Source organism: Callionymus lyra, chromosome 19 (assembly GCF_982586985.1).
Source record: "Callionymus lyra chromosome 19, fCalLyr1.hap1.1, whole genome shotgun sequence".
Classification (NCBI taxonomy): Eukaryota; Metazoa; Chordata; class Actinopteri; order Syngnathiformes; family Callionymidae; genus Callionymus; species Callionymus lyra.
In genome coordinates this window covers 9,994,958-10,016,278 of record NC_141836.1, presented here as the reverse complement: position 1 = coordinate 10,016,278, position 21,321 = coordinate 9,994,958, and the positions used below count along the sequence as shown (strand labels likewise).

Genomic DNA, 21,321 nt, shown 5'->3' with positions numbered 1-21,321 from the left:
CTTGTCTTGTTTGCAGTTTCCCGTTTTCTTATAGTTTCAAAAGCCGCTCGATTGAAACATGGGATTTTACCGCCACCTAGCGGTCAATCTTCAAACTGAAACCAAAATTGTTAAAAACAATATTTATTTTAACTTAAAAGCAACAAAACGGTCATAATGTGACGTTTGACAACCTTAAGTAAATCGAATAAATGTACTCACAGTTTCATTTATGAATTTTTATTTGCATTGCAGTAGTCCTTGTACGAAGGTTGCTGGTTTGATTCTGCCTTCTGTATCTTTTGTCATCTTCACTTTGGTCGTGCTAGTTTACTCTGGGTACTCATAAAAAAAAGAAAAGATAATGTCCATTGTTGTGAGTGCCCGTCTTGCCTTTCTGTTGGTTGGAATCCTGGCCTCCTTTCCAGGGTGTCCTATAATTCTGCGTGAAAGAACATAATAATAATTGTGAAAGAAAGTCATGCTGATAACGTCAGCCTGTAGCCACTGGTGGAGTCTGGAGTCCATGAGCAAGAACCTGTCAGGAGTTTCATTACCAACCCTGGAACGACACCCTGTCATCTCGTCAGCCTCCCCGTGGCTAAAGCAGAGGGACGTCCAGGAGGTGCTGTCAGAACCTCCACCGGGGTGATGACTTATAATAAGACTCCAGTGAGAATCGCTTAGTCGGGTCTGGACACTTTTCAGCCCTAAACAAACACACACAAAAAACATATTTTTAGTTGTTGGAGAGGGTGTGTTAGAGACAGAGAGAGAGAGAGAGAGAGAGAGAGAGAGAGAGGAAGAGGGAGGAAGAGGGAGACTTCAGTTTAGGAAGTCTGCCTCGCTGCAGAGTCGCTTCTTTTCTACTCTTTATCCGACGTTTCTCTCTCTGGATGGATATTTGTGGCCTCGTCCGACACACGATGAGGACTTTGAGTTTCAACTTGGTCGTCACTTTTCTCTATTTGCTCGCCTCGTCTGTAAGTATTTCACCTCAAACGCTGCTCCTGCTGTGGATCCATCATTTATTTATCACAATACTAATCAATTCTATTCATTATTGGTTGTAATGTAATTCCACGTGTGCAGACTGCAATGTAAAAATAAAAAAAGCTATCAGGGAATTTAAAATCAGTTATTTACCCAAAAATAAAATAATGTAATGATATTTGAAGTGTTTTTCAACAGTATTTAAGTAAGTATTATGTATACATTTAATCAAAAATTCCCACCCAGGAATCCCAACTGATACACAATATTCTTGTAATTATTGGTACTGAATATTAAGTTAATACATTTTTATTAAGAAAAGGCTCTTGTACATACACAGAATAACTAGAATAACTATGACGGACTAACTTTTTTTCATTTCAGGTTTATATCTACATAGTAAAACTCTGTTGTTGATCATTTGTAGTCTATTGACTTAATATAATATATAATTATTATAATAAAAAAGTGTCTCTGTTTAAAAACTTTGTTTTCCCTACAAGCTTAAAACAACTACATTAAAATGTTTAATAAGAAATGGATATAAATCCCAACAATTCCCCTTCAATAAGTATCTTAAAAATAAGAATAATAATAATAATAATATATATATATATATTGCTTTAAAATAAAAGTACTTTAAATACTTTTTTAGGACCTTTATACATTTTTTGGTGGGATAATAAAAGTATTTATTTTGCATTTAATGCTCTTGTATATACATATTTTATTCTCTATATTCTTCTACTTTTATACTGTTATGTTTTCAAAAAAACATTTTTGGGCAAAGCCGAAAAATGGATGAAGTAAAAAAACGCATAACTTCAAAATAAAAGCTTAAGTATCAGAAGGTTCTAAGAAAGGAAAAAAAACATGTTTCAGTCAGTATTAAGAAGTTCACAATTGACACTTGGTATCTCAGTATTTACATAAAAGTGTCATTGAAAGATTGTTAGAAATGATTGTATTTTATGTTTTATATTTTATTTTGGCAGATTAAAAAGACTGTCCCTGCTCAAAAGTTCAGCTGATAATAATAACAGAGACTGTTTGTCAAAAAAATCCAGTAACAGAAAAGTAAATTTTACATGTAGTTTGATCAGTTCTTTCTGAGCATTATTTATTTTATTTATTTTGGACCCCTGTGTGATTGAGTTTGATTTATTTGATTGTAATTTATTTGTATTTGCACCAAAATATCACCTAAATAAAAGTTTGTCCTCCTATAATCACACTTATTAACATGTTATTGTTATTTTACAGAGATTTTAATCGCCATAAACCTGTATTTTAAGGGAGATTTCCTCTTAATATCCACGTTGTTACACCAAAGGTGAGGAACTAAAAAGCTCTTTTTGCTAAAATCCTACAATAAAAAGTGAAACACAAGCGTGTTTCCTCCACATCGGTCCTAAATGAGACTTCGGGTCCAGCCGAGCATCTCACAGGTGTTTTCACTCGGGCTCGGCTGCCGTCACCGTCGGCATCTTGACACGGAGCTCGTGACACGCGTGTCGCGCTGCAGGATCCAATTAGAGAAGGTGAGAGTCGCACGGATGTGGACGACGTGCAGCGATGAGCCGGAGTGAAGGCGGAGATCGTCGCACGGCGGGGGGTCGTTGATCACACTTGTTGGTGATGGAGAACGATATCGTGAAGACACGTCGCCATGAAGTTACTACAACATATTTCACCGTCATGATTAGAATTGAGTACATCAGGAAGATGTTCACCCTGACCTCACTCTCCTCTTCGCCTCGGTCACTTCACGCCCACTGGACTTCCTCTCTAGGTACTCCAGCATCGACTGATAGACTTTATTATAGGAACATAGTATCAGTGATGTCAGAGGTCGCGATCGCGGCCATCTTGGAAATGCAGTCTTCTGGTTCAGCCAGACTTCGGTCGACTAAAAATTGGGATTATTTTCTTGAGTAATATGTGTGTTTTGGGAGTTTTAGACAAAAATGTAACACGTTCGCGATCGGACCTAATTTTCTACGTCTTCCTTGTCCAATAAGATACATAAAAACATCTAAATACCTCCATATACTTTGCATCTGTAAGATCCGTTTTGTCCAGATTATATTTAGCTGTCTGCGTAGCACGTTAGCCTTTTAGCTTCTGCTACGAACAAGCTTGAATTATAGACTTGTTTACCTTTTTTTTTTTTGGGGTGTTTCTCACATAAAGGCTTCAATACAAGATGGACTTAACAGACCAGCAGTATATTGAGGTATTTGGTTTTTTGGAGTCTTTTTGGACGAAGATGAAGACGACTAAGCATCGGTCGCTACATTATCATGAACATGCTTTTTTTTTTTTTAACTGTAAAAAGACACAGATTACTTTGAATAATCACAACCCTTAGTGAAATTACAATTTTGAGAATTTTCACCTACATTAGGGCTCCAGGCTAATACATTAGCTAATACACACCTTCTTGTGAGCAACACCAAATTAAGAATAAAACTAATAAACAAGAAGATAATGAAAATGGAAATATAAGGAAAACATTTTTGTTTGTGGAGATAGTAAAATTACATTGTATGTAAATGTATAATTTATTGTCATATATATATATATATATATATATAGCTGCCATGTTTCCTGTTTGTGTAGCACGTTAGCCCTTTAGCTTCTGCTACGGACAAGCTTAAAATATAGACTAGTATTGAATATAGAAGTTTTTTGGGAACAGTTATATATATATATATATTATAGCTGGGTGTATATATATACCAGTCTTTCTGCAGCCAGCCTCAAGTGGACACTCAAGGAACTGCAACTACAACTTTGGATAACGTTTTGTTGTATTGTTACAAACGCTCTTTTTTAAACCCCTTTTGAAACCAATCGTTGATGTAAAACAAATGATTCGCTTTTAGGAGCAATTACAGAAAATTGACAATATATATATTTTTAATCTTCCTTCATGTCGAAGAGTATCAAGCTCAGAACTCGAGGTCTTTAAACAACCACAGCAAATTAAAAGGTTGCGTTATATCAGCTCCTTGTGTCGAGTGTTACGCGTCCTTGCCCGGAGGTAATAACCTATCGACGACCGTTCCATGTTCAGGAGGATGAGACGCATTAACGTATAATTATTTCAATTGATTATTTTCTTTTTATATAACACAACAGCCGTGAAATTGTCCTTCGTTCCGTGTCGTCCTGAGCCCTCGCTCCGGGGCTGTCGGCGCGTTGCCATCGGTGCATCATCTAGTGTGTATCGACGGTAAATGTGTGGAAGTACATTAGGTTCTGTCACGACGGCGTGAAGTCAGCGACTCTACGTTGCTGCTGTCAAAGTGAAAAAAGTTGGGCTGAGTCGGTTAAAGCGATGACATAGAAGTCAAAAACAAGCCTCTGGCTGTTAGGGTTGAGGATGTTTTCACTGCTGCGCTAATGCAACACGGAAAATATCGACACGCGTTGAAAGAAAACGTTCATGTTTTTTAGGGACTGTAGTCACAACTTTAATTTCATTTATACGTCAAAATGAAAAGCGAGTTATGTTTGTTTTTGAACGGGCAGCTACAAGACTCCAAAGTGTCACCGTCAACAAATTAAATATTCTCAAATTTGCTTTTTAAATTAAATAAGAAAAACTAATATAGTCTAAAAATTCCTCCAATTAAGCCACATTGAGGATCTTTTAGTGACATCACAACCACTTTAGTGAAAACATGACAGCAGGAAATGTCAGCCAAGACTTCTACAGCAGCTACTAAACTAAAGTTTCAAACAATCCATCAGTACTTAAAGAAAGAAACCTGTATATCTATGCATCATAAAGAGTGATTATCAAAACTCGACACAGTAAAAGTAGGAGTTAAATGAGGGGTAGATGATCTTCAAAACCATGTGGCAAGCTGCATTTTTGAAGTGTAATCCTCAACAGAAATATCAGCTTCTAATCATTTAAAACATGTTGCTTAAAATGATGGGAGGATGTTATTAAAGTGTTGACTACATTTAAAGAAAATGATAGGGGTTAATGAAGATTAGAAGCAATAAGGGAAAAAAATGGGCCTATTATAAAATAATATTATTGTAATAATAGTAACTGTTCACTTATAATCTATTCTTTTCTGAGAAACTGTCGACTCGATTTGTAAATTGGCAAGAATCTGGCGATACGATACGTTTCACAATACAGGGACAAAAATTCAATATACTACAATATATTGCGAAACTTGAGGATCGACGAAATATTTGTAGTATTTATAGTATTTGTATATATTTGTAAGTACTTGACTCTGTTATGAAGTTTTGACGGACCATAAGCTCTTTTAACTGCTAATTTTTTTTTTTTTTTAATTTGACGGCTTTAAAAGACGCTGGAGTAGAGTGTATCCTCTCGTCCTCAGTCATTGTCGTAATTTCTCTGGATTTAATTTTCATTTGTTTAGAGGCGGAGGAAATAATGAGTGCTGCCATCTAGCAGCCAGATGTTGGATTGCAACACAAAATGAACAAATGCTGTGAATATTTGCAAGATAATGATCCTCACAAGTCCTTTTCTTGGTTTTGAAAACCTCCATTTGTTTGCGGTCCACAGGTCCAAGAAAGTCCCAAACCTTCTCTCTTGCAAAACCAACAAGTTGTGGAAGAAGAACACCTCAGAGGTCGAGCTGCTGCAGCTTCGTTGAAAGTCAAGTACGTCACCAAAGACCTACAGATCATCTCCACGAAGCAAAAAACTCCCGCCTACGGCTCCCTGGGCCCTTACGGGTGGCCCGGGAACGTCTCCCAGGCCCTGGATCAGTACCTCAGTAGCCCCCCCTTGAAGACCAAACCCCTCGTCAAGACTTCCCCGAAGGCCAAGAAGATCCTCGGCTGGGGGGATTTCTACTTCAACGTGAAGACGGTCAAGTTCAGTCTGCTGGTGACGGGGAAGATCGTGGACCACATCAACGGCACCTTCAGCGTCTACTTCCGACACAACTCCTCGCGGCTCGGCAACATATCCGTCAGCATCGTCCCGCCGTCCAGGGCCGTGGGCTGGGAGTTCCTGGACCCCAGCGGCGTCCCCTCGCCGGCCACCGGCCTGACCCCCCCGCCGCCCCTGACCCCCGTCCAGAGACAGGACGCCATGACCGAGCTCAACTGCCGCGTCGAGTACCAGAGAACCAACCGGTCCAAGAAGACCCGGCCCTGCCTGTACGACCCGAGCCAGACGTGCTACACCGAGAACACCCAGACCCAGGCCGCCTGGATCTGCGCCAAACCCTTCAAGGTCATCTGCATCTTCATCGCCTTCACCGGCACCGACTACCGGCTGGTGCAGAAGGTCTGCCCGGACCACAACTTCCAGACGGACCAGAACCAGCAGCACCTGGGCTGACAAAACTGACTCACATCCTTCTCTTAAACCTCCATTTTTTTTCAATTTACGCCTCATTTTTAGTGAAGTTTTTCAACCCGTCGTGTGTGTTGGCTTGTACTTAGTCCCTCCTGCTGAAGTCCACCAGACCGACCGCCTCCTTCCCAAAGATTTGCTTGGGTCGTAAAGTCATCGGGGGACACACAGATTGCGCATGTTCCTGCTCCGCTATCAGCGTTGACCTTTGCCCTCTGGAAAAGGTTCCTGTTGTTCCAGCTGTCACAGACATGATCTCGCTGCAGCGTTCACTACGGGTGAGTTTTCCCTTATATTTCATTTAAAAAACCCACAAATTCCTCGACACAAACGGCGCCTGTTATTCCTTGTCAAAAAAAGAGGAAATTGCACGTGGGTCGTGCGCTTCTCGAAGCATTAAAAACACAAGAAAAGATGAAAGGAAATCGCTTTTCGACGCGTGTTTACGACGCAACAATAATAATCCCCGCATTTGGGAAAAGTGGCAAAACGCGAGTTACGCAACCGAAAAAAAGGTTTTCGACAAACAAGTCCCTGATAAGTGAGTCAGTGTGTGCGTCTGTCCAACCCACGGTTTTTTTTTTACTTTTCATGTCTCCGGATTTCTGGAGCGTCTTCTCACTTCCTTTCATTTAAACGGATTGTTTGGAACATCAAAGGCACATTTTCCTCAACTCCCTTGTTTCCAAACACGCCATGCAAAGTATTATAATTTGGGGGGTGATGATGAAAGTGTTTTTTGTGACGGAGCGTAATGTTTTCAAAAAGACACCGGGGGAGTAAATCTTGGACGACAACAACAATCATACAAACTAGTGGTTGCTTTCATCAGATCTGACTCACATCTCGTGTCCATCCACCTGCAGCTCCTCCTCCTCAGGACCTCCGGGTGTTTGGGGAGACCGGCGGATCTGTGTGGGCGTGGCCTCGCCAGCGGGGTCGGCGGCGGAGGCTGGAAGGGTCAGGAGAGTTTGGCCCAGGATGACCCGGAAATGTGGCGTCTGCTGCAGCAGGAGAAGGACCGGCAGTGCAGAGGGCTGGAGCTCATCGCCTCAGAGGTGAATGACTTGGATCGTGATATTTTAAATACAATTTTGATGAAATTAAAACCATATATATTACACAGTAAGTAAGATTTACAGAATGTCTGCTCAGTTAATCGTAACAAGGTGGAACGGGGCGAAAAAGAACATCACGAAAATTTAAATATATCCAATTTTGACGACATTTAAACTATATGTAATGTATGTTTGATAAGGGTGAGCGTTTTTCACATTTATTTTTTATACTACCGGGTATTACAGCTAGTATTAGAGTTGTCAAAAAATGATCAATTACACTTGAACATCACAATATTATTTTTGTACTGTATTAGTTTTATTTGGGGTTTCAAATCCTGTTGTACCACTAAAGAAAAAATAGATTTTCTAAATTTATAATTAACATATATAGCAAATATTCCTGCCGTTTGTTAATTTTTGTGTTGCGATTTCAACTTCCGATCGCACAATAGCAGAAGTCATTACATCCTACTCAGCTAAGGCTAAATCTATGGAATTCAGCAAGATTCCAGCGATGACTGGGGATGAGAGGATGCAGCAAGTTTTTAACTCAGTTATTTTTGGACATATTTTAGTTTCAAAACAAATGAAAGCAGTTACGACTTCGTCAAGAGTCGTGTGGTCTGTAAATTCTGCAACACCAGAGTCAAGTACTCAATACTATAAATATATGTTTGTTCTTACGGTATCGCAATATATCGTATCTTCCCCCCTTTATCGTGATACATTTCACAACTTAAGATTCTTGCCAATACACACCCCAAGCTAGTTTTAAAATTAAAATAATTTTAGTCCATTTGAATGTGTAATTAGAACATTTCTTCCATTTTGTCTTTTTTTACTTTTGTATTTTTTGTATTTTATAACAAAGATACCTTCTTTCTTTACATTGTTGGTCCTTCACATCTGTCACTATTTATATTGTATTACCTTGAATAAAATCATGTATTTTAAACTTAAAAGATAGCCGTAAAGAAAGACTGATTTTTTCACCTTTTTTATACTTCGAAAAGGATTACAAGGAAGCTCAACTGCGGAGACTTACTAGTTGTTGTCTTGTTAGCTCACGAGCTAACCGAAAAATATATTTTTACTTTTAAACATTCAAATTGATTTAACATTGTGAAATAGCTGCTTACACGGTGGCAATTGCGGAAAAAAACGGTTAATTAGAAACGCGAGAAATCTTATATTATACTATGTTTTAGTAATGATTTATACTCACTGGATGTTTTAAAGAATTACAAAGAACTCTGGACTCAAATCTGTGTGAGGTTTCATAGTCGGATGATAATTATTACATCAGGAATCTTAGAAAAAACCAAAGCAAATAAACAAAACAAGAAATAATTATTCCTCTTTATAATTGGGTCAAATTGGGATTTGTGAAATGGAAAGACAAGCATGAAGTCATGCCAGTTGCTAAAAGTGAGAAAGAAAGAATGGATTTGAATACAAGACAGAAATAGCTCCGGAGTCACTGAGGTTAGACTGAAAGGGAAACGGAGCAGATTGGCTGAAGGATGCTGGGAATGACATGGGTTTGTTTTGCTCTGATGTCGCAGACGTTCACGCTCACATTAGCGCTTTATCACGACCCAACCATGAATCATGGGTAAAATATGTTTCTCCTCTAAATCTTTCTTTACCCAAACTCTACAGTGACGGCGCGGTAAGTGACTTTGACATCTGAAAGATGTGTCAGTCACACACCACCGCAGGCTGAGTCCCAGAGGATACTTTTTCTTTTTTTTTTCATTCCCTTCTTCAAATGATCCCATTACGCGCTCCTGCTGATTTTATTGTCACTTATCTTCATAAATATCATCCTGAGAGAGGAGAGGAGGTGACGATGTCTACCTGAGCCGAGAGAGTTTTTGATGTGTCAACGACGGAGGTGACAGTCGGGATCTAAAGGAGACGAAAAAACAGATCTAAGCAGATCAAATAGTTTAGATATTGGTTTTGGATTATTCTCCCGCACGCTCGCTTGACGTGGTTAACATTATTTTAAATGAATTTATACTTTTTTAACTCAAAGTCGATATTTTTTCACCACAACATTCTGTGGACAGCAGCCGAGGCTGTTAAATTATCCAGCTCCGGGTCGTCAGCGTGAGTTTATATTAGGATGTTGACAGTGTTTCCGACTCTGACAACCTGTGTTGGCCCGTCCTGTCAGAACTTCTGCAGCCGAGCGGCTCTGGAGGCTCAGGGCTCCTGCCTCAACAACAAGTACTCGGAAGGATACCCGGGACAAAGGTAACGAGACAAGCCGGCGCCATTATTATCGGGAGGAGGAAAATAAATTAAAAAAAGTGGAGGAATGTGGTTTTTAATAAGGGATCCTACCTGTCTGAGACAATCCCAGCTACTCAGGGTGAGAGACAGGGGAGACAGGACAAGTGACCAGCCATGGAAAAATAGCCACATTTTTTTTCTTTCACAATTTTATCTGAACAAAATATAATTTTAACCAAACGTCAGATAAATAAGGACATAATAAGGAGAGGGAACTACCTTTTGCTTGAATTACACCAAGATGAAAATCAATATAAACCAATGTGGGACAATACGACTGCGTTTGCGAGGCCCTCATTAGTTAAACTTCAAAATTAGAATTTTTTTTACCAGTTATAACTCAAAATATTACCTTTTTAATGACTCAAATTGTTTTTAGGGTTATTTCTTGTACATCAGAATAAAGTAAATATTTTTAATACAATTTTTGTGATTTAAATTGAAATAAAATTAATATAAAACAAGGTTCTTTGATTTGATTTATATTATGTGGATGGATTTTTGTAAAATATTGTTTAATCTTTTAAGTTTATTTACCTGTTTTTTTTAAAGAGATCTGGTTCATACTAACTTTATAATAAAAAATATATAAATTAATTCATGTTTAGTTCTTGACTTTTGATATAAAGTGAAAAACTATTATATATTTTGATTATTTTTATCACAGGATAAATACACATTGTTGTACATGTACTCAGAACATTATATTGTACTTTTTCCCTTCAGATTTTTACATTTTCTTTTTTTCTTGACGCTCCCTGACAATAGTCACAGTTTATATTGTGTTTAAACACCCGACTAATGGTCAAATAAGATAGAAAAACTCATCAAGAGTATAAAGAAAAGTGCTTATTTATACGAGTGTGTATTCCAGGTACTACGGCGGTGCCGAGATCGTGGACCAGATCGAGCTGCTGTGTCAGAAACGGGCCCTGGACACCTTCGACCTGGACCCTAACCTGTGGGGCGTCAACGTCCAGCCCTACTCTGGATCCCCCGCCAACTTCGCGGCGTACACGTCGGTGCTGAAGCCTCACGACCGCATCATGGGCCTGGATCTACCGGACGGTGGACAGTAAGAACTTCTCCATCTTTTCTGTTAACCTTCTCCGCGAGAAGCAGGAATTATCTTCGCCTCCGTTCTGACGCGTACAGAGAAGTATTTCTGGGTATTAACGTCAGAGAGGATTATAGCGAACACACGGCTGGTGAGTTGACACAATAATTCTATTGAATTTATTTAGATACTGAACTAAAGAAAGGTTTCCCTCAGGTTAGAGGTTTACTCGCAGTAAAGGTGCAGGAGACGCGATAAGAATGTTTAAGTCAAATGAAAAACATACAAACAGGTGGAGAGTGACGTCAATCTAGAACAGAGGTGTTGAACTATATCACACAGAGAACCATAAATATAGTTGTAGGCGAGACAACTCTAGTCTTTTTAAAAAAGCAACAAAAAAAAATGATATGAACATAAACTAGGTTAAGTTTCTCTCTGTGATGCACAAACGTTTACTTTGTATTCAGTATTTGTAATACAGAACCAATTATACACGTTTCAAGTTATCGTAGGACCCATTAAATGATTTGGTGGGCTACCTTTGGCCCCCAGTCCGTGAGTTTGAAAACAGTGATTTAAGTGATTGAATTAAAATGCTTTCACAAAAAAAATGTTATTAACCTTTTAGGATTTATATACCACAATTAATTTCCCTTAGGATCTGATTTTAAATGTTTATAGATATATACACATGTATTTTTTCAAGTATTTGAAAATACTATATGAGCTACCGGTACATTGATGCATGTTTATAATCCGAAACTAAGATTTGTGGCTTTTTTTTAAAATTATTATTTTAATTTAAGATGCTTAAATATGAATGAAAAAGTGTTACGTTTTTTATTGTATTGATAAAGTACCTGAAAAAAGAATGTTTGTTGTAAATGTTAGGATCTAAAGCTGCAGATTTAAACCATCAAAACACATGTGTTGCGTCTGATCGTTCCAGCCTCACTCACGGCTACATGACGGACGCCAAGAGGATCTCTGCCACGTCCATCTACTTCGAGTCCATGCCTTACAAACTGAACGTGAGTCGCGCCCGAGTGTCTACAGTCACAGTATCTTCAAGTTCTTTACGCGTCAATGCAGCCCGAGACCGGCCTGATCGACTACGAGCAGCTGGAGAAGACGGCCCGGCTCTTCAGACCCAGACTCGTCATCGCAGGAACCAGCGCTTACGCCCGACTCATCGACTACCCCCGCATCAGAAAGGTGACTGACGGGGACTACGATACAATATATAAACAAGTATATATTTGTAGTATTGTCGAGTACTTGACTCTGGTGTTGCAGAATTTACAGACCACATGACTCTTGATGAAGTCGTAACTGCTTTCATTTGTTTTGAATCCAAAATATGTCCAAACATCAGCTTTGAAAGCTGCTGGAGTCACTGTATCCTCTCGTCCTCAGTATCCACCAAAATATGTCCAAACATCAGCTTTAAAAGCTGCTGGAGTCGACTGTATCCTCTCGTCCTCAGTATCCACCAAAATATGTCCAAACATCAGCTTTAAAAGCTGCTGGAGTCACTGTATCCTCTCGTCCTCAGTATCCACCAAAATATGTCCAAACATCAGTTTTAAAAGCTGCTGGAGTCGACTGTATCCTCTCGTCCTCAGTCCCCACAAAAATATGTCCAAACATCAACTTTAAAAGCTGCTGGAGTCGACTGTATCCTCTCGTCCTCAGTATCCACCAAAATATGTCCAAACATCAGTTTTAAAAGCTGCTGGAGTCGACTGTATCCTCTCGTCCTCAGTCTCCACCAAAATTTGTCCAAACATCAGCTTTAAAAGCTGCTGGAGTCGACTGTATCCTCTCGTCCTCGGCCTCCACCAAAATATGTCCAAACATCAGCTTTAAAAGCTGCTGGAGTCGACTGTATCCTCTCGTCCTCAGCCTCCACCAAAATATGTCCAAACATCAGCTTTAAAAGCTGCTGGAGTCGACTGTATCCTCTCGTCCTCAGTCTCCACCAAAATAGGTCCAAACATCAGCTTTAAAAGCTGCTGGAGGCGACTGCATCCTCTCGTCCTCAGCCTCCACCAAAATATGTCCAAACATCAGCTTTAAAAGCTGCTGGAGTCGACTGTATCCTCTCGTCCTCAGCCTCCACCAAAATAGGTCCAAACATCAGCTTTAAAAGCTGCTGGAGGCGACTGTATCCTCTCGTCCTCGGCCACCACCAAAATATGTCCAAACATCAGCTTTAAAAGCTGCTGGAGTCGACTGTATCCTCTCGTCCTCAGTCTCCACCAAAATAGGTCCAAACATCAGCTTTAAAAGCTGCTGGAGGCGACTGTATCCTCTCGTCCTCAGTCATCGCCAGGATATCACAGGATTAATTGTTCCTTTAACTACAAAAGACGTAACGATTGCTGCCACCTAGCAGCCGGAAGTTTCATTGCAAGACAAAAATTAAAATGTTTTGGGGATAATTGCATGCTAATTTAAAATTTCACTTAAAATAAAATAAATAATATATATATATATAATATGTATAATTTCCTACACACTTAATTTAAATACAAATCGTAATGAAAATAAAACGTGTTAGAAGCAAAAAAAAAAAAAAATAATATATACTTTTTTTAACTAAAGAAAAAACACGAAACATCTCCGGGATCTCGCAGGATTTCATCGGTTCTTTAACTAAACAGGATATAAATATTGCTTCCATCTAGTGGCTGGAATTTGTATTGCAACGAAAATATGAAGCAATTCAGTGATTATTTGTATACACTTTAATATACTTTTTTTTTTCGTACACAATTTCTTAAAATATATACCAGAAAGAAACTATGATAAGATGTGATAAAAGCAAAAACTAATCTAAACCTAATGTACTTTTGATTATTTATACAGTAAAAGTTTAAAATAAAAAGTGATATATCAGTGAAAGGAACTCTCTTGCTGTCCCTCAGCTGTGTGACGAGATGAACGCCTACCTTCTGGCCGACATGGCTCACATCAGCGGTCTGGTGGCGGCGGGAGCCGTGCCCTCGCCCTTCCTCCACGCTGACCTGGTGACCTCCACGACCCACAAGTCCCTGCGGGGAGCGAGGTACAGTATTGACTTGAGTGAGACCCCCGGAGTGGACGAGACTCACGTCGATCGTTGGTTCGTCTTCAGGGCCGGCCTCATCTTCTACCGTAAGGGCGTGCGCTCCGTGGACAAGAAGGGTCGGGAGTCCATGTACGACCTCCAGGACCGGGTCAACTTCGCCGTCTTCCCCTCGCTGCAGGGAGGACCCCACAACCACGCCATCGCCGGGGTGGCCGTCGCCCTGAAGCAGGTGAGCTCTCCAGCTAGTACCATTGATGGGTCATGATGGTGGTCTCAGACACGTGGTCTCCTCAGGCTTCCACCCCCATGTTCAAGCAGTACATCAAGCAAGTGCTTCTCAACGCCAGGACCATGGCCGACGCCCTCCTGAAGAAAGGCTACACACTAGTGTCAGGTACTAACAACCTCTCCTTTATCAGAGTTTTTCATTAAAAAAACAATTTAATTATGTCATTTATTTCCATTAAAACAATTGAATATTAATCGGGGCGTGAGACAATATCGATACCACGATACATCACGATTCTGTATTGATATTCATTAGCACTGTATCCTCTCGTCCTCAGTCATCGCCGGGATGTTATCGTTTCTTAAGCTCCGGAGAACGTGATGACAACCTAGCGGCCAAATGTTTAATTGCAACACTTCCATTAAATAATTCTGTGAATATTTGCATGTTCATTGTAAATTATAAAAAAAAATACTGTTTGGATACTGTATCGATATTCATCAGCAATGTATCCTCTCGCCCTCAGTCATCGTGGGGATGTTATTGTTTCTTTCGCTGCGGAGGACGTATTGCCACCTAGCGGCCAAATGTTTAATTGCAACACTTCCATGAAAGAATTTTGTGAATATTTGCATGTTAATTGTAAATTAAAAAAAAAAAAATTGTAACCGTAATCATATTCATCAGAAAACTGAGGACGAGAGGATACAGTTGCCTTTAGCAGCTCTTAAAGCTGATATTTGGACAAATTTTGGTGGAGACTTAGAACAAGAGGATACAGTTGCCTTCAGCAGCTTTTAAAGCTTATATTTGGACAAATTTTGGTGGAGACTGAGGACAAGAGGATACAGTTGCCTTCAGCAGCTCTTAAAGCTGATATTTGGACATATTTTGGTGAAGACTGAGGACAAGAGGATACAGTTGCCTTCAGCAGCTTTTAAAGCTTATGTTTGGACAAATTTTGGTGGAGACTGAGGTCGAGAGGATACAGTTGCCTTCAGCAGCTCTTAAAGCTGATATTTAGACATATTTTTGTGGAGACTGAGGACAAGAGGATACAGTTGCCTTAAGCAGCTTTTAAAGCTTATACTTGGACAAATTTTGATGGAGACTGAGGACGAGAGGATACAGTTGCCTTCAGCAGCTCTTAAAGCTGATATTTGGACATATTTTGGTGGAAACTGAGGACAAGAGGATACAGTTGCCTTGAGCAGCTTTTAAAGCTTATATTTGGACAAATATTGGTGGAGACTGTGGACGAGAGGATACAGTTGCCTTCAGCGGCTCTTAACGCTTATATTTGGACATAGTTTGGTGGAGACTGAGGACGAGAGGATACAGTTGCCTTCAGCAGCTCTTAAAGCTGATATTTGGACATATTTTTGTGGAGACTGAGGACGAGAGGATACATTGGAGTCCAGCAGCTTTTAAAACTGATGTTTGGACATATTTTGGTTTCAAAACAAATTAAAGTAGTAACAACTTCGTCAAGAGTCATGTGGTCTTTAAATTCTGCAACATCAGAGCCAAGTACTCGACAATACCACAAATATATACTTGTTACCACAGTATTACTATATATCGTGTCATTAAACAATACACAGCCTTACATACATACCTTTTTTCCTCTAAATATTTGAGTTCCTTCGACTGTTTGATCTAATAAAACAATGTATACGCAACTTTCTTTCCATGCAGGCGGCACCGACAACCACCTGGTCCTGGTGGACCTGCGTCCTCGAGGGATGGACGGCGCGAGGGCCGAGCGAGTCCTGGAGCTGGTGTCCATCACGGCCAACAAGAACACCTGCCCCGGAGACAAGAGCGCCATGACTCCGGGAGGACTCCGGCTCGGTAGCGAAGACTTCACGTGTCATCGCGTGGATTATTCTTTCATGGAGTGGCATGAATGGAGGCTGAATGTGTCAACGACTGTTCCCTCCTCGTGTGAAGTCTTTCTTCTCTCTTTGTGCATCCGACTCTGTGATGTGTCGCTTTTTTTTCTTGTGGGTCTTTGTGTGTCCGTCAGCCTGTCAGACTCTATACAACTCACCGACTCTCTTCCAAAGTTTATCTGCAGTGATGGCAACACCGTGTTTATTCCTCCAGTCTATAGCCGAGAGTGTTGATGCTACACATGTATACTCCTTAAAGTACAACAAATACCCTTTAAAATAAATATATTAAAGTTATTCTTAAAATAAATAGAACCGCAGAAATATAATCTTTAAATGTCTTTCATGTTCTAAAAAATAAACAAGCAAGTAAAGTAATTACTTAAAATAAAATTTAAATACATAGAAATATCACTAGTATTAAAGGGTGCGTCTACTTCTACTTGGAACCTTGGCTCCTGTAAAGGTTTGAGTGATGCCATATGACGTTTGTCTGGGTTCAAAAAGTTAATTTTCCTAAAAAAAACATTTCGGGGGGAATTTCATTTATGGGATAAAAAATACTCCCAAAAAGATCGAATATTTTAATATGACTGTACATTTTTCTTGTACATTTTTTTTAACTAAATTAATTAATTAAATCCTTGGAAAAACATATTTTTGGGGTAATACTTCGAAAAATAGAAAGTATTATTTCAATATGACTGTAAATGAAAAAGATAAAAAGGAAAAAATAACAAACAAATGGATTTTCTTGGAAAAATTATTGGGGGATTTAATTAATGGGACAAGAAATACTCAGAAAAAAAGAAAGTATTTTTTCAATGACTGTAAATGAAAAAAGATGAAAAGGAAAAAATATCAAAGAAAAGGTTAATTTTCTTGGTAGAAAACATGCAAAACAAAAAATATTTTAGGCAATTTATTTTATGGGATGAAAAATACTCCCAAAAAGGATTAAATATGTCAATGACTGTAAATGACAAAGATAAAAATATAAAATAAATTTCTTAGAACAAGTTAATTTCAATCTAAGGAAGGTAAAATATTTAAAATGTTAAAAGATGAAAATACTAGATAATTGAAGATAACTAACCCATTTTTTCCAGAGGGTATGGAAGGTTGACGTCACGTATTGTTTTCCAGGAGCTCCGGCTTTAACCTCCCGACAATTTAAAGAAGCAGACTTCGAGAAGGTGGTGGACTTCATGGACGAAGGGATCCAGATCGCCCTGGACGTGAAGAGGAAAACAGGCGAGTTAAATAAATATTCAAGATGATTAAAGGATTAACATTCATTTCCGCTTCATCTCTGCAGGAAACTTGTCGAGCTTTAAGTCCTTCCTGCTGGAGGACGCCGGGACGGTGACGCGCATCGCTGAGCTCCGCCAGCGGGTGGAGCTCTTCGCCAGGCCCTTCCCCATGCCAGGGTTCTCTGACCACTAGAGAGTCCCTGGACGGTCATGGAGACTCTTTTCCTGCCAACAAATAAGCCAAATCTGTGGTTAAGTCCAATTATAAATAAAAAAAATCTCCACTTTAGTTTGATCAACGACTCTTGAAACCGAGAGCTCTTCGGGAAAACTGGCTTCAGCTGGTCTGGGAACACTCAAAACAAGAATTCTCATCTTTTTTTTTAGATTAAAAAATCCACTTAACTCCTACTCCACCTTAATCTAAACCTAGAAGAATAAGTTAATACTAGTTTAATGAACCCTTGTAGCTGTTGAAGAGCAAATATTTGTGTTCAACTGACCATTTGAATTGTGTTCATGTTCTAATAAACGTCTTCATGACCAAAAGAGACGCTTCATCATCTCATCATTTTAGAGCTTCTAAGGTTTGAATTGTTGTTTCTGGCGCCCCCCCCAAGGTTGCATGGCGCAATGGCGAGTCAAAAACCCCCGCTACATTTAGCATAGCATCGGAAAAATGTCCGTGGAAATCATAAATGTTTAGAAAAATCAATAAACAATAAACTGACGCAGAGCTACCGTTGACCAATGAGACGTGTGGGTTTTGATCATGTGATTTAGACGTGAGACTATGGTGTCAATAAAGATTTGAGTCCGACAGCGACGCCTCACAAGCTAGCGGTTGTTAAAAGATACAACAAGTACGATGATTTTATTCGTAATACACGTTTTTATTGTACTTACACAGAGTTAAAGGTGGTGAATTACAAAATAAACATAGTGCGGGTTGGTAGTATTACAGTGACTCGTGGTGCAGATTCATGGTTGACCGATATTTGGACAGATTTTTGAGCGCAGTGTCGGACTTAACATCGGTTCAAGGTCAGTTGTACAACAAGAATTAATACACAAGGCTTTCGATATTTTTTTCTTCTTATAGTACAAGTAATACGGTAAATTAAGTTGTGTTATTCATCTGTTATGTTAGCTATACTCAAGTGAGTCTTCAAGAATTACGTTTTTTTGTTGTCTGATAGCTACTGGAAGGGCTTTGCTATAATGGGATTTGGAGCTTAGATACAACCACGTTGTCGGTTACCTTCCAGAGTTTGCAAAGCTCCTACGATTGTTTCGACGACTCAAAAACATGTCGACCGATGTCATATTTTGTGACACAGTTCCATGAAAGATGAAGTGATTTTACTTCTTTGCGTTTTGACAAGTCAAGTTTGGAATTTGCTAGTTCGTAGTAGAGACGTACAACGGACTCACAACTTCTATTAATCCAAGTGGAACGACACAAAATCAGCTTAGATGTTACCACTTGCTTAAGTTTGTCAGCGAAATCATTACCTCCTTGGCAGAGGTAACTATGTTCACCGTTAGCGTTTAGCTTCATAACATCCATTAAAAACATTTTTTTCCTCTGCCTTTCATTCATTTTTTAAAAAGCATTTTAAGTCCTTCTGTCAAGGCTCTGCTCCGGGAAACGTCGGCAGCTGAATCACAGCTTAAAGTTCAAGATAAACAAACAAGCAGACGCAGGAACACACGTCCACAGAGATGCACAAACCAAGACAATCATAAAAACCTCGATAATTTGGCCGAGCTTTCTCACGACCTTTGAAACCCTCTGGGGACGAGAACTTCTATCGAGTGTTTCAAAGATTTCGGTCGACTGATCTGATCTCAGTCAGAGAAATAAAGAATACGTTGAATATAATCAATTAAAAAACTTCTTGGGAGATAAGGAAGGCAAAATCTGAAGCAACTAAAGTAATTATCAACAGAAAAAATGTAAAAATGTACAATTGAAATTTGATTTTAGATGTTTTTTTATGTTGTTGAGGCAGTTCATGAATAATTATAATCATTATTATATATATTGTATATATATTTTCCTTTGTTATACTGGGTCACAGAAAAAAAAAATCCTTTGATAAGAGGCCCTTAACCCCCCTTGTTATCACAGGGTCAAGGTGACACGAAAGGCCCAAAACAAATGTGTCTCTTGAACAAGAGACAACACAAGGGATACCACAAACACATTTGTTTTTGGGGCTCTGGGTCACGTTGAGCCAAAGCCAACACATGGGATACCACAAACATATTTGTTTTTGGGTCTCCTTGACCCAGAGACAACACAACAGATACCTCAAACACATTTGTTTTTTGGGGTGTTCGGGTCACCTTGACCCCGAGATAAAACAAGGGATGCCTCAAACACATTTGTTTTCTGGCCTCCGGGTCACTTTGACCCTGAGATTACACAAGGGATACCACAAGCACATTTGTTTTCGGGTCACCTTGACCTAGAAACAACACAAGGGATACAACAAACACATTTTTTAAGGGTTATTTTCGCCTACTTATCGCTCAAAACTTCGTTCCACTGAAAACACGCCAGAGTGTGACCTGCTTATGGCAAAGTAAACATCGGAATCGTCTGCATAGAGTGTAATCTTTGGAAGTGTTTTACCAACAAACACTTGTTTCTGACCCTGTAGTTTTTGGTTACTATACAGAAAAAACCACACCCAAAAAAAGAGTTTGTTTTTCCTTAAAAACCTTCTAATATTCGACGCTAAAAAAACGCTTATCACGACGATAAAGAACGAGCGAGAGATTGACGAGATCGTCGGCACTGAACCATCAAAGCGTCGGCCGAGAGCCACATGTCCTGCTGAGTGACGAGTGCTTTCATTCACCACTGTGGGGAAAAAAAAAGATGAATCGTTCCGGGGAAAAAGTAAATGGAAAAAAAATCAATAAAGGCAACGAGGCAAGAGGGTGTATTTGTGTAAATCATTGTGTACAAGTACAAGTGTTGTACATTCAAGCGAGCAGGTGTTTCAGAAGTCTGGACCTTCTTTCTTGAGTTTCTTGTAGTCGTTGTTGATGGCGAAGAACTGCAGGAGAAGAAGATCAAAGTGATTTTGACCGTCGTTTATCTGAGAGGTTTCTCTGTAGTACCTTGTACTGAAACGTGGGGTCGACTTCGTTCCACGTCTCCTGGTTGCCCGACTTGTTCCAGCTGCAGAGAAACAGAATCGTCGAGTCAGAAGCGGAACACAAAGAAAAACATTTCATTTCTTTCCCGAGAGCTTCGGATGCAAACGGAGTGAAGAAGAAGGAACGAGGAGACAGTTGTTCGTCTGGTGAGCTCCGGTTTCATCCTGTTGGTGTTAGAAGTGTAAATCAACAAGTCCAGCAGCAGGGGGGGGGGGGCAGGAAGAGGACCCTCGTTGTTCTCCGCATCCTTAAGACGCTTTAATTACAACATCAATGATGAACAGAAGAAGGAGAAGAAGAAGAAGAAGAAGAAGAAGAAGAAGGAGGAAACCTCAGATCTTCGGTGAAGGAAAACATTGTCAATTATCGTCTTCATCCGTCTGTGATGTCGGGACAAGAACGTCGTCTGGTTCTGCTCTTCTTTATCCAATTACTGATGGAAAAGACACCTCGGATCAGCCCAGACCAGCACCGGACTCATGGCTTGAAGCGGCCCAAAGGATACCTCAAGCACATTTGTTTTCATGCCTCTGCGTCACTTTGACCTTGAGATAACACAAGGGATACCTCAAACTCATTTGTTTTCAGTCCTACGGGTAACCTTGCGCCTGAGATAACACAAGGGATACCTCAAACGCATGTCTTCAGGCCTCTGGGTCTTTTTGACCTTGAGATAACACAAGGGAAACCTCAAACACATTTGATTTCAGGCCTCTGGGTCTTTTTGACCCTGAGATAACACAAGGGATTCCTCAAACACATTTGTTTTCTGGTCTCAGGGTCACTTTGACCTTGAGATAACACAAGGGATACTTCAGACACATTTGTTTTCTGGTCCGTGGGTCACTTTGACCTTTAGATAACACAATGGATACCTCGAACACATTTGTTTTCCGGCCTCTGGGTCACCTTGACCCCCAGATAACACAAAGGATACC

The 21,321-nt window shown here is 39.7% G+C and overlaps 2 protein-coding genes and 1 long non-coding RNA gene across 3 annotated transcripts; 2 read left to right on the top strand and 1 right to left on the bottom strand.

The window, feature by feature from the left end:
• On the bottom strand, positions 1-14,016 carry LOC148059416 (uncharacterized). Its single transcript, XR_015709462.1, has 5 exons — positions 13,876-14,016; positions 13,714-13,815; positions 7,181-7,403; positions 202-689; positions 1-95 (listed from the first exon to the last, which is right to left on the bottom strand). It is a non-coding gene; the product is annotated as an uncharacterized LOC148059416 (long non-coding RNA).
• Positions 733-6,332, top strand: LOC148059417 (neurexophilin-4-like). The gene is made up of 2 exons (XM_087782217.1): positions 733-962; positions 5,537-6,332. The coding sequence occupies exons 1-2, from the start codon at positions 876-878 to the stop codon at positions 6,320-6,322; spliced, it is 873 nt and encodes a 290-aa protein (XP_087638343.1). The 5' UTR covers positions 733-875; the 3' UTR covers positions 6,323-6,332.
• Positions 6,510-17,758, top strand: LOC148059415 (serine hydroxymethyltransferase, mitochondrial-like). The gene is made up of 12 exons (XM_087782216.1): positions 6,510-6,615; positions 7,204-7,395; positions 9,581-9,660; positions 10,574-10,774; positions 11,709-11,790; positions 11,852-11,974; positions 13,690-13,829; positions 13,899-14,061; positions 14,127-14,226; positions 15,760-15,915; positions 17,103-17,210; positions 17,275-17,758. The coding sequence occupies exons 1-12, from the start codon at positions 6,589-6,591 to the stop codon at positions 17,400-17,402; spliced, it is 1,500 nt and encodes a 499-aa protein (XP_087638342.1). The 5' UTR covers positions 6,510-6,588; the 3' UTR covers positions 17,403-17,758.
• Positions 17,759-21,321: the final 3,563 nt, after the last annotated feature.

Excerpts from the sequence above, each read along its gene's own strand:
- LOC148059417 (XM_087782217.1), top strand. The coding sequence starts at position 876 with ATGGATATTTGTGGCCTCGTCCGACACACGATGAGGACTTTGAGTTTC. Across the intron at positions 963-5,536 it reads TCTATTTGCTCGCCTCGTCT|GTCCAAGAAAGTCCCAAACC; the intron begins GTAAGTATTTCA and ends TGCGGTCCACAG.
- LOC148059415 (XM_087782216.1), top strand. The coding sequence starts at position 6,589 with ATGATCTCGCTGCAGCGTTCACTACGG. Across the intron at positions 11,791-11,851 it reads CCATGCCTTACAAACTGAAC|CCCGAGACCGGCCTGATCGA; the intron begins GTGAGTCGCGCC and ends GCGTCAATGCAG. Across the intron at positions 14,062-14,126 it reads TGGCCGTCGCCCTGAAGCAG|GCTTCCACCCCCATGTTCAA; the intron begins GTGAGCTCTCCA and ends TGGTCTCCTCAG.